Raw genomic sequence first — 13,177 nt, forward strand, 5'->3', positions numbered from 1 at the left:
CCCAGTCAGAAAACTAATTTCTAGCATTAATACAGTCCCCTCTGAAAGTATTGGAATGGCAAGGTCAATTATTTTGTTTCTGCTATACACTGAAGACATTTGGGCTTGGAGATCAAAAGATGAATGAGACAATGGATCAGATTTTCAGCGTTCATACCTTGATATTTACGTCTAGATGTGTTAAACAATTTAGAACATGACATCTTTTCGTTTGAACCAGTCCATTTTTCATGTGATCAAAAGTATTGGAACATGTAACTGTAATGTTGTCCAAGTGTGTCCTGTTAAATTGAGTTTAAATAGTGAATAGCTCTGAATATGTGCTCTTGATTTGAGCCCTGGGTTTTGCATGTGAAGACTGCATTTGTTGTTAGAAAGGATACCAACATGAAGACCAGAACGCTGTCTATGGGAGAAAAGCAAGCCATTTTGAAGTTGAGAGATAAGGGAAAATCGATCAGAGCCATTGCGCAAACATTGGGCATAGTCGATACAACAATTTGGAATGTCCTGAAATATTTTTTATTATATTTTTGTGAGAGCTGTGAGGAAAACCCCAAAAGCAACAGTCAGTGACATCACCAACAGCCTCCACAGGGCAGGGGTGAAGCTATCACAATCCACCATTCGAAGAAGATTTCAAGAGCAGAAATATACAGGCCATATGACAAGATTCAAACCACTCATCAGCAGTAAGAGTCGGAAAGCCAGTTTGGAATTTGCAAAGAAATACAGAGAGTTCTGGGACAAGATTAACCTGCCAAAGTGATGGAAAAGCCAAAAACCCCAAAGCTGAAATTCTTATGTTGTCTCATATTAATCTTTTGATCTCAAACTTGAATGTCTTCAGTGTATAGTTGAAACAAAAGAATTGGCTTTGCTGTTCCAGTACTTTTGGAGAGGACTCTAAATGATAACTGGAAAATGAACTAGCTATCCAGTAGTCATGGATGCAGGAGGACATTTAAAAATCTGGCTGTTTGATATTCATTCAAACATTAACCAGTGCAATTAAGCTACATGAATGGGTGCCTGTTTTTAAAAAAAAAAAAAAAAAAAAAAAAAAAAGGCAGATATTTGGATACTTGAGGGACGACATTGAACCAGTCAAGAAAGTGTAAATATCTGTGATATGTTTTTGGATCCCGTGTGTCGAAGTATATCCTCGAGTACACACATTATTCATAACTGCATTAGTGGCTCTCAGTGAAAGCAAGGAGCATTGCATAGTTCCTAATTATCACATGATCCTGACACCTCTAAATTCTCAAGTCCAGTCAGTCCTAGTTCAAACCAGTCTAGTCCTAATTTTAGCCCAAGGACATCTTCCATTGTCATTCCTCCAGCTTTTAGTGTAATGAGGTCTGATTAATCTCATCAGCTTCTCCATTACTGCTATTCCCCGTAAAAGCTTTCTATAATACTAAATCCTCCTTTGGCTGACTGCCACCATGCTTTCTATTAATTCACTACACTCTTAAGAAAGGAAAAAGAAACCAGAAACTAGCAGGAAAGTTCCTGTTCCACGTATACGTGTCATTCGTCCCTAATTAAAAAGTGGGCTTTTGAATGACTTGGAGGACTCACAATTTATTGTTTGTTGCATACTTCTTGTTGATTTCAGTTCAGTTCTGTTCATGTTCAGCATGGCAAATGGAACAGCCTTGTATTTAGGTAATGTCTTTGGTCAGCTACTGAATATCAAAGTTCCTTGTCATCCTGCAGGTATCATTTTATTTTTATTTTATTTACCCTGCATTTGAACTGACTGTATGTAAATCTCATTACTAGTCCAAGGAGAGAGAGAGAGAGAGAGAGAACTGTGCTTTATTTGTGATGTCCATAGTCTAGAGGTTACATTAGCATCATAAGTGTGTGGTGATAAATTAGCTCTGTGCCTATATTTATTGATATCTCTTGTTCGCTAAAAGGAGCGGTGTCTCCAGAATGGCAGGTCTATTTTACAAATTGCTGCTTCTAAGTGTCCCCTTGCGGGTGGCCAGGATTTGACCTCTGGCTAATTGGCTTGAATTTCTCTTGCAGTAAAACGTTGTGGGGTTTTTTTTTTCTTCAGTCTTAGTCTTAAGTCAGCATTATATTTGCTTTTGACGATACATACTGTACACAAGTTGGCTGCTACATCTCTTGCTTTCTTTTCAAGCATCCTCAGAAATAATGCTACACACCCAAGTGGTGCAGCGCTCATGTAAAGAGTTTTATTTGTTTAAAAAAAAAATTAAAAATCCATGTTTCATTAAAAAAAAAAGAAAACCTCTCATCTTCCACACATATCTCCTGTCCCTTCCATCTGTGGGACTATCATAGGAGCACCACTCTGGTGGTGGATCATTCTCAGTATGGAAAAGTAACACATTAAATAACATGTCCGTATCGAGGCTGAAACACAGTGTGTACACCTGCACAGTCCGACTTTTTAGACATGCCTATTGTAGCTGTATCTTGTAAAAGCTCATCTTTTATTTGCATGAACTGATCACCAGCCAATCATCATTGTCAGTTTCTGACTACAGAACTGCTATTGGATGTTTTTGGTTTGATTTCTCTCAGTCCGGCAGTAATATTGAAGCGATTAAAAACTGTATGTAATAAACTCAAACCAGCACCACACAGTATCATGTGTCAGTGTCTCAGCCATTTTGTGAATGATCCACCAACCAAATAATAACCAGATCTGGTTAATGGTGTTCCAGTTGTGGTGGTCCATTTCCACTTGTTTGGACGGATGGGCTACAGTAAGTAGTTGTATATCTATAGCTAAAACCTTAAACCTTGACTGTTTTTGGCCGAAGTGGGGAAAATGTCCTTCCGTTATAAGACCCGAATGTATTGTTTTACTTTTTCTAAATAATATTTAATATATCAGAAATATTCCAGTAGATGCCACATGTCCATGTTATAAATAGTAGTATTTCTAACAGAGAAACATTGTCCTGCTCTTGACCGCCATTCCGTATTTACAGGACGCCAGCGTGACGGCGGTGGACGAGCTGAGCAGCAGCGTCAGCGAGGACACGGGTTTCTGCAGTGCCCCCCCTTTACCGTCAGACCCCCCAGAGCTGTGTGAGCTCCCTGACCCTCCTGATGACCCAGACCCTCCACCTCTAGGCATCGACAGTCCAACTGGCTCACTTTGTGAAGAGGAAACGGCACCGGACTCGGTGTGCGATGAAGACGTAACCCTGGCACTCAAGGAGCTCGATGAGAGGTGTGAAGAAGAAGAGGCTGACTTCTCTGGCATGTCCAGGTGAGCGAGAGCAGCAGGTGGGGCGTCTCTAATGCAATGATGTACAGCTTAATGTATCACATCTGAGAAGTACTTGCTGTGCACAGTTTGTATTAGTCATACTCTCGCCTTTTATTACTGCTCACTTTCAGGACTTCTGTTGGCTGGGTTGTTTTTGGTTGGTGAACTGTTTATCAATCCAATTTATCAATGGCATTGAGTTGATTTTCCACCCTTATGTGCACCTTCTGCTTGTGACTATAGTCAGTCTACTGCTTCCCTGGCCTCCGAAGTTGTCAGTTGACTTCGGTCATGTCCTATCATCTCATCAGCTTTGGAGTGTGATATTTCATACTTTCAGAGCCCATTAGGACCTCCTTGGCTTCTTAGCTCTAGTTGGGTTCCCTTGTTAGCATGCTAGCATGGTTAGTTCTCACTCACGGAGCTGTCTGTGAACTGTTCTTGTCACTCAGTACGGCAATCGTCGCCTCAGTCCCTCACACGAGTTTTTTTTAATACTGCCCACCATCTGATGACATTTCTCATTAACATGGTTCGAGTCATCTCTGAATGCCTTTCCAGTCCATCTTTAGGTTCCTCATGATATTGTGGCATTCATTATCAATCTCTCAGTCCCTGGTGATTGGGAGAGGGTGAAATATAATACTAGTTATATATGTAACTGTGGTTCTGTGAACACCAGATAACCCCCAGGTGTTCCCTGTCATTAGCACCAGAGCCAATTCAACAGGAACTCTGAGTATATTTTTTATATATATATATATATATATATTTAAAAAAAAAATTTTTGAAGGTATCCAGGTGATTTTGACTGCTTATAGTGTTTATTCGTTTCTTATAGAACCATAGTTACATACATAACTAGTGTTTACAGCCTGTATTAATCATTTTACCATTTCGTGATTAGTTTGGCTCTGTATTCGGGTCTCTGGTACACTTAAGTGGCCGAAACATATTCCTTATGACAAGTACATTAAGAGCTTACATCAGCGACACAGGCATGGATTATGAGTTGGTGTGATGCAGTACAATTTGTCGCCTCAAAGTGGATTATTTATTTTATTATTCAGGATACCTTCTGACCAATCAGATTTGAGAGTTCAGCAGCACTGTGGTGTATAAACTGATCTAAAACCTGTGACTTTTTTTTTTGAACATGCAGAGGGGCAGTTGTAATATTATTAAACAAACAAGATTAGTTTTATTTTGTTAATTAGTTTTTATTTATTGTACGTTTTCTGAGATCTGCTCCATCATACCGTTGGCAGAGTTATTATTTTAGGGGAGTCCTAGCTGTGCTTATGTTTGGCTCTAGTCCTGGTTCAGCTTTGGCACCAGGACATTGGTTTCAAGGTTGGCCAGTTTTTTTGTTTTGTTTTTGTTGTTGTTTTTTTCTCCCGAACTTCAGCTTTCAGCAAATAAGTCGATGTGACGTTATGCCGACCTAGCACAGATGGCATTCGTCCCTGTGCTGCAATAAAAATGCTAAAGCAAAATGCTTTCCATAAATTGTTTGCCCTCTCAGAGGGCAAACATTGATTAACATCATTGATTAACGGCATGCACTCCAGTTTTAACTCGTGTTCTAGTGTAGCGTAGGAAGCAAGGGTCTATCTCTGCTCTATCCGGCTGTAACGTGTGCCGGAGATCCGTTTCACACGTTGAAAACTGCCTCCGTGTGCATTTGCATACGGCATGGGGGTGGGGTGAAGGTAATGTAAAACCATTTATAACGCAGTACAGTAAGGCTCACGGTGAGTGAGAGACGGAGGGGGATAGAGAGGGAGAAAAAAAACAGGAAGCATGGAAAGATGAAGTGAACAACAGAAGAGGCAGTGAGTATGAAGACTGCAGAGAGAGAAAGAGAGAGAGTGAGTGCATGCCAAAGAGAGAGCGGTGCTGGGGTAGAGTGACGAGAGGAGGCTGCTGGTGAGGATGAGAATGAAGATGAAGACGGTGTCCTTCATGCCACTCAACAACGCAGGGTTTAAATACTTCTACTCCGTCTGCTTTATCAAGATCTTTGGCCCCTCTGGGCAGTAAGTGTGTGTGTGTCTGTGTTTGTGAGAGTGCTCATGTGGGAGAGAGATGTAGAGATGTTTTTCTTTTTCCTCTGCGGCACGTCCGGACTGAAACTACATTGCAGTGCAGAGCATCTGCAGTGGGAACAGGAGAAGAGGGGGAGGGGCTAGAGTGGGGTTGGGGTTGTGAGGAAAGGAGGTGAGGGAAAGAGAGAGAAAGTCTAGGGGGCAGTGTGGAGTCAGAGAGAAACAAAGCTTGCTGTCAGGTTTGTGTTTAGTTTTTAGTTTAGTTTTTTTCCTCTGTGATGAATTGTATCAGAGTGTGTATGAGAGATATGGATACGAGGAAAAAGAGAAAGAATGTGTGAGAGATATTAGTTAGTGAGAAGAACCTGTCTTTGGTGCTGATTTGTGTGTGTGTGTGTGTGTGTGTGTGTGTGTCTGTGTGTGCAGTCAGGATGAGGGTGATGCCGAAGGTTTCCCTGAGCTCGAGTCCTCTCCACCCCCGTCTCCTTTTCTCTCTGCCATCCTGGCAGCATTCCAGCCCGTCACCTATGATGACGAGGAGGACGCCTGGCGTTGCCACGTCAACCAGATGTTATCCGATACGGACGGATCCTGTGCCGTCTACACTTTTCATGTATTCTCTCGTCTTTTCCAGGTGTGTGTGTGTGTTCGTTTTTTATAGCCAGCATCTAGCTTGCACTGATTTTGACACGTGTGTAAATATTTACATACATACAATACTGTTTTCTCCCCCCTGCTTTCTCTAGCACATGCAAAGAAAATTCGACTCGATTACCCACGCTTCAGTACGTTTTCTCGGTGATGGGCTCCAGCGAATGGGAAACCAGTTCCTCAGCTCCCTTGAGGTCATGACCTCCTGTTCGCAGTGTCCTACAGTCTTACTGGATGCAGAGACCGTGAGTTTGAGGCATCTTACAGCTTATGTTTGAGATGTCATTCTAAATCTGCATGGAAAGGGTAATAAGTAATTCATATTCAACAACAGAGCGTGTGACTCACCGTCTTTGCAGTTGCAGTCTTGGCTATAACCTGAATGTCTTTTTGGGGTTTCTTAAAATTTTGAAAGGTTTTTGAATTTGAAAACCACAGTTTTTCTTTAAACATTACATATTAAAGTTAGCACCTTTTAAATGATGTCATATTTGAATACATTTACAGTTCTTTCTGTAATGTAAATAAAACGAGATACAATCCTGTTTGTCTGGGTGTGTGCTGCAGCTGGTTTCTTGTGGGCTGTTGGAGACATTAAAATTCAGTGTACTGGAGTTGCAGGAGCACCTGGACACGTACAATGGCAAAAGAGAGGCAGCTGAACAGGTGAGCATCGAGGATCTGTGCATAATATAAATATAGACCCATTCATGTCCACAAAATTTGCTCTGTCTCGTCAGAACAGCTTCAAACACCACACTATAACATACTTCACCGTGTGTTTACAAAAGGTCATAGATCTTTTTGACCCTCAAGCAAACTCCATGTTCAAGGTTGTTACAGTTGTCTTGTACTGCCTGTCTGTTGTTGCTTAAATGGTCTTCCATGCTTTCTGGATTTTTAGACCAGAGTTTAAGAGCGAGAGAATAAAGCAGGCAGATAAATATTAAATACCATGGTCACCTCTGTAGTCGTAGCTCACGGCATCAAATCATCTCGGTATCTCAGGATGTGAGTGAATTTAGCCAGCATGGGTTTCCGCTAGCACCCTCCCAGCAATCACATTTGGAAGCTAAGAATAGCCCCAGCGAGCTCCCTAATCAGTTATATGGCTAAAGGGGAGGGGAACAGAGAAATTAAAGGAGTGAGCTGATGGGAGGGTTACGGAATAGGATGAGACGCATTGGAATATCGGGCCTCTCTTCTCATTGCACTAAAACAGATCTATTTAGTATGCCTACTTCTGCTCTGTTCAGATTTACAACACACGCGCACACACACATCTACCTTAGTAACCTGCAGAGAAACACTGGACACATTCGATTTCACTTCAGATTAGCGTGGGAAATTATATGATTTTTTGGTATTTTAATATCTCTTCATAAACAAAAATATATGTGGCAAACGTAACGTTTTGCTGCGCCCTGTTTTCGTTTTGAATGTTTGTTTTTATTAGACGCTAATACCACGACTGCCGTTTTTATTTTGAATAGTGTGGAAAAGAAAATGTAGGCAGTATACTTTTAGCTTTCGTTTGACTTGATTTTGTTGTTGTTGTTGTTATCACATTAACTATTGTGTACTAGTGCAAAATAAACACCGAAATTCGATTTTTTTTTCTCTCCAGTTTGTCCGGTAAAGTTTCTTAGCGGAAAATCTGACACACGGACTATCTTCCCTTTCTTATAAATGGGCCTCCTTCATAATTACGAGTGTGGTGATATGGTGCTGTTACTGTTGCACATACTGTTGTGTATGGCTGCTTGGCTGAACCTCCTGCAGATGCGAATGGTCTAATCTTTTAATTTAATTGCTACTCTTCCCCCCCACCCCCCCCCCCCCCACCCCCGCCATATTGTTTCTTTCTCCACAGTGGTTAGAGAACTGCAGAAAGACCTTTGGTGATAAAGACAGCAGCCGTCGACCAACCACTCAAGCTCAGGTAATACACACCCCCAGATCTGCACTGGCTCATCGTCGTATAGCAGAGAGCAAGGCCTGGGTTATACTTCTGCCAGAGTGTGTTTTGCGAGCACGTCAGGGGGTTGTGCGTGGAGTTGACCCTCACAAAGGATGAAGTCTGGAGGGTGGGCTAGCCCAGTGGTTAAGATGCTGGATTACTGATTGGAAGGTCGTGAGTTCAAATCCCAGCGCTACCAAGCTGCCACTGTTGGGCCCTTGAGCAAGGCCCTTGAGCCCTTGAGCAAGGCCCTTAACCCTCAACTGCTCAGTCGTATAAATGAGATTAATGTAAGTCGGTCAAATTCCGTAAATGTAAATGTAAGTCTTTATACTTGCACTCAACGTCAAGATGTCCACTAGGGGGCAGTGTCAAATGAACAACCTGATCTGTTCACTCATTCTGTTTATTTGTAGCTGTCTGTTTGGAGAGTTTTATCAGGGACGTTTTTTTAAACAACTCCACTCTGAGAAACCAACACGGAGGTTTTTAGAGAAGGAATCGCGCGTTCATATAAAATCAATGATTGTCTTCACTTTGCCACTCACTAGTGTGAACCTAGTTTTACTCTGAAACCCTTGATTAAAACCAACAGAAGAAATCACAACATTAGCAAGTCATAACATAACGTGGACACACCTCCGCCAACCAGTCAGCGCTCACATGAAAGCCCCTGGACAAACAGCCCCATAAATACACGTGACGCTCAGTTATGCAAGAGCATGTAAGTGTGTCTGAGAACCATGCGTACAGTACATACACATAAACCTCCTCTCTGTGTCATGACGCAAATACAACCCGCAGAAATATAAACCAGGCCAAAATGTTGCACGTTAATCTTTTCTGAAAACAGAAAACTAAATAAGTGCATACTTTTAATCTTGTAGTGTCTCATCTTCCTCCCTACCTCATTTCATTTTCTGTTCTTCAGATTATAATTGTTATTGGGTGTGAATCCTGAAACAATCTATTAAGAGACAGTCAGACACATGCAGCTGTGAATTTATCACTGACTCTTAAAGATGAAGGGTGGAAATGTCTACAGACCTCACAATTTCATTTTCATTCTGCATGCCTCGCCGACAATTACAAATCAATTCCTTAAGCATCTTGAAACATCGCCGTTTTGTTTTTTTATTGCCTGCTTTATGATTTTATTTTCCCCCCATGTCTGCTGAGAGGCTTAATGTATTAGGGTTTTTTTTTTTTTTCTGTTTGAAGCCTAATGAAAGTGTTACTAACACATGCACTTAAAAACCTGTCTCTAAATTAATGCATGTCGTTTATGCCACACTTCATTTTTTGACTGCTTATCCATTTTCTGATTAATTCACTTCCAGGAGGCATTATAGGACACACTTTTTGTCTGTGATGTGTTACATTGCATTCTGTATTGAATATACGATACTACATCATGTGTAAGGCAGTGGTGGCTTGGTGGGTAAGGCTCTGGGTTACTGATTAGAAGGTCAAACCCCAAGCTGCCACTGTTGGGCCCTTGAGCAAGGCCCTTAACCCTCTGTACTCCAGGGGCGCTGTATCATGGCTGACCCTGCGCTCTGACCCCAACTTCCTGGAATGTGGAGAAAAGAATTTCACTGTGCTGTGACCAATAAAGGCTCATTATCATTACATCGGTTCTACATCACCGACCATCATCATGTTTTATCCTATGTAGTGAGCATATATAGTAAATAGGAAGCCATTTTGGAATCAGCCTAACTGTATTACTCCTGCATGAATAAGCAAGATTTGTTGGTGTGTGTGTGTGTGTGTGTGTGTGTTTTGTTTTTTTGTAAGATAAAAGCAAATATAATATAGATATATAATTTATATATTTAATAATTTTTAACTCTTTATAGATTTAATTTAAAATGGATTCAGTTGACTGTTTTGGCCATTAGACCTACACACAATAACCCATAATGGAAAGGCGAAAACAAGTATTTATCATTTTTAATACATAAATTTTTTTGTACAAACACACACACATTCACATTTTTTTATTGTATTTCTTTATGTTTACTTACTTATTGAACCTGCAGCGGTCACGTACACCTCAATATCACTTCAATATCAGCATCACTATTTCAATTTCCTTTCCAGGGATTTTTTTCCTCTCTGTAAATCTCTATCTCTCTTCGGGTGTGTTGTCTGTTCTGCTTCCACTGTTTGTTGTTATTTTTGCCAAAGAAGATGTACGTCATGATCGTCTGTGAGACTCGGCTTTCTTAATTTTAATTTCACGTATCTTGCTGTGATCTTTTTTCTGATAATGATCAAGTCCTCTGCACTGTTTGTTCTCTCTCTCTCTCTCTCTATCTCTCTCTCTCTCTCTCTCTCTCTCTCTCTCTCTGTGGTTTGGAAGTTATACTCTGACTAATGTTTTTTATTCTTCGTCTCCTTCTTTTTGTTCTGTATGGTGACCTGTTCTCCCTCTTGCTTAGCAAATGGAGATTCTAGCAGTAAGTGGTTCTTGTATTCTTGACCTTTCCGTAATCATGTCATTGTGGCAAAACAACACTGATCATTCCATCCATTCATTATAAACACAAACATGTTAAGCAAATCGTTTTACACCAATCAGAGTTTTGAACCACAGTCCGCCTCTGACTCTTATCTCTTACTGCTACAAACTTTACATAGTTATATTCCCATTTTCATCTATCAATTCCTTGCCCTAAATGGATTTTGTTTTGTTTTGTTGCCCTTAGCTACTTCTGCACACATTTGCTAATGATAGTGTTACTGGGTGTGTGTGTGTGGGTTACGGAAAGGAGAATAGTAGACCTGAATAGACATGAAACTGTAATATACATTATACCGATTCTGCTTTTTCATTACTAGTCCTTCCTTTTCTTTGCTCTTTCGCTCTAGATATTCGGCAACTACGCTCTAACATTGACTTAGTTGCAGACCGCTCATTGCCATGGCATTTCCTAATCATGATTAACGTTGATTAGTGAGCATGCTCAGTCCAGGCTTTCTGTCCATGCGCTACCTGCAGAATGGGGGTTAACTCGAGGTTTCTCAACCTTTTTGGACTGTTAATATGCCTGAACTTATTTATTGTTTTATACTAGTTGAAAATTTACATTGCATTACTGTAAAGAAATGCACATGACTTCATAACGTTTATGATTCAGTTTTACTGCAGTTGTAGTATAGTAAACACTTTCACACATATTTGTATTCTTGCAGGGTAACACATCACGTTTGATTGTCATATATTACAGAGGAATAATTGTACACGCTCTTTATTTTGTACGTTTAACCAGATGTTATGAATCTGTAGTCACTGAGGACTGCTTTCACACTGCAGCTTATTGAGATCAGACGACGGTAGTCGAAACCGTGCGCATCAGCTATTGCATCCAGCCTGGATCAGTATTTTTATTCGATACACCCAAGGACTCTGAACCCCGCCTCAAACAGATGATTCACTAGTGTATTGCTCATTTTACACCAGGAATGTGTCAGGGCACCGACCAGTTGTTTCCGGGCTTCGATGTACGTGCAGTTATTTGTACAGACCATCAGATCATTATAAACATACCTTACCATCTCATAAGTTTAAGCTGCAGTCTGGTGCAAATTGGACATAGAAACTCCAAAATTAAATAAATAGCCTAGGTTGATTTAAACTTGGATAATTTTTTTAAAAACATAAACATATTTACAGTAGGTACAAATCCCATGTGACCCCCATCTGCATCTCAGGCAATCCCAATGTGAGGTTGAGAACCTTTTGGTTTTAACTCTTCCATCCATCTCTCTAACCCAGGACCTCCATCCATCCATCCATCCATCCATCCATTCATCCATCCGTCCAATCCATCCTTGTGATTATGTGGCCATGCTGCTCATGCTATTCACTGTAATAAACATATCCGTTAGTGTAATGAGGATAATAATGTTTGGTTCTGTGTCTCTGTAGGAGCTGGAGCTGTGTCGGAGGTTGTACAAGCTTCATTTTCAGCTGCTGCTGCTCTTTCAGGCCTACTGCAAACTCGTTAGCAGAGTGGAAACCATAAAGAGAGAGGCCGAGGTGTGTGTGTGTGTGTCTGCCAGAGGAAGTTGTATGATGTGTAGTATTACAATGACTACGAATGCCAATACCCACCCACTAGCTAACCACTTTCTCCTTCCTGTTGTAGTTTATAATATAGACACTTTCAATTTGTTTTTATATTATGTAAATGTAAGAAGGCTTAATAAATAAATGCATTAAAAGCCAGACACCAGCTTTCTGGCCACTCTAAATAATTAGTACATTTATTTGATAGCATTGTTATTTTGTCAGTGCGATGTAAAGTAAGGTCTGTGCGCTCAGAGCTCTCGGACTGTAGCTGTAACTAAATTATTTCTCCGAGTAAGACTGATTAACTACAGGGCTGGGCCAAGCCGTTCATCTAATCACAGATCGATGTTAACAAAGTTAGTGATCCTTAGAGACTGCACATGGTGTGTGTTCTCAGTAGAAGAAGCCACAGTACAAATATAATTAGAATAAAAATATAGTATAAAAACAGTATAATTTCTAAAGGTTTGTAGCGAGTAATCTGCTCGTCGTTAGAGAATTTTACACCGTATCTGTATGAAATGGTTGTGTTTTTGTAGGTAACCAACATGTCAGAGGAGCTCGCCATTTTGGAAAGCTGTCTGAAAGAGGCGGAGTTATTGAGCGAAGGACAGGAGGGGGTGAGCGTGTCTGCGGCAGTGCAGTCCAGCACAGAGACGGCTATCCATTCGCTGATCGAGAGCCTCCGAGCACGAGACTTCAGTTCTGCCCTCGCACAAGTCAAAGCCTTTAGGTGAACACACACACTCAAGACAAGTCACTAACTTGAGGTCACTGAAAACATATCGCTCTCACAGAACATTTAATAAGCCTTTACATCCACACGTAATCAAAGAAAGCAGCAAGTCAGAGTTAAGTTCAGACTTTGATTCAAATTGTTGATCAATTTATACGGTTCCCACTACGCACAGTGATGTCATTGACTACATTAATTGTAGCCTGGAGTTGCAGAGCAACGTGTCTGTGTGATAAATGGTACACCATTATAGTTAATAAACGCACATATTTGTAAGGTTTACTCACTGTCCCTCTGTCTCAGGTCACGTTTTGTGGCACACAAACTTGGGGCGGTGGAGAAGTTTGACTGCTGCTACTTGCTGTATTTAGTCTCGTAGCGTTTGTATCAGTGTACCTCGCCCAGAAAACATTCTGATTCACAAAAAGAAAAAAAA

At 40.8% G+C, this 13,177-nt stretch overlaps 1 protein-coding gene across 8 annotated transcripts in view; it reads left to right on the forward strand.

The window, feature by feature from the left end:
• The window catches only part of fryl (furry homolog, like), a 97,519-nt gene that overhangs the window by 82,853 nt on the left and 1,489 nt on the right, over window positions 1-13,177 (forward strand). For 7 of the 8 annotated variants that reach the window (XM_053614631.1, XM_053614625.1, XM_053614626.1 and 4 more), the window contains 7 exons: window positions 2,982-3,265; window positions 5,740-5,947; window positions 6,060-6,209; window positions 6,532-6,630; window positions 7,838-7,906; window positions 11,862-11,972; window positions 12,545-12,738. In XM_053614631.1, coding sequence (XP_053470606.1) covers window positions 2,982-3,265; window positions 5,740-5,947; window positions 6,060-6,209; window positions 6,532-6,630; window positions 7,838-7,906; window positions 11,862-11,972; window positions 12,545-12,738 — 1,115 coding nt within the window. Of the gene's footprint in view, window positions 1-2,981; window positions 3,266-5,739; window positions 5,948-6,059; window positions 6,210-6,531; window positions 6,631-7,837; window positions 7,907-11,861; window positions 11,973-12,544; window positions 12,739-13,177 lie in introns of those variants that run through there. The other variant, XR_008384706.1, reaches the window with a different exon arrangement.

This window comes from Ictalurus furcatus, chromosome 25 (assembly GCF_023375685.1).
Source record: "Ictalurus furcatus strain D&B chromosome 25, Billie_1.0, whole genome shotgun sequence".
Lineage (NCBI taxonomy): Eukaryota > Metazoa > Chordata > Actinopteri > Siluriformes > Ictaluridae > Ictalurus > Ictalurus furcatus.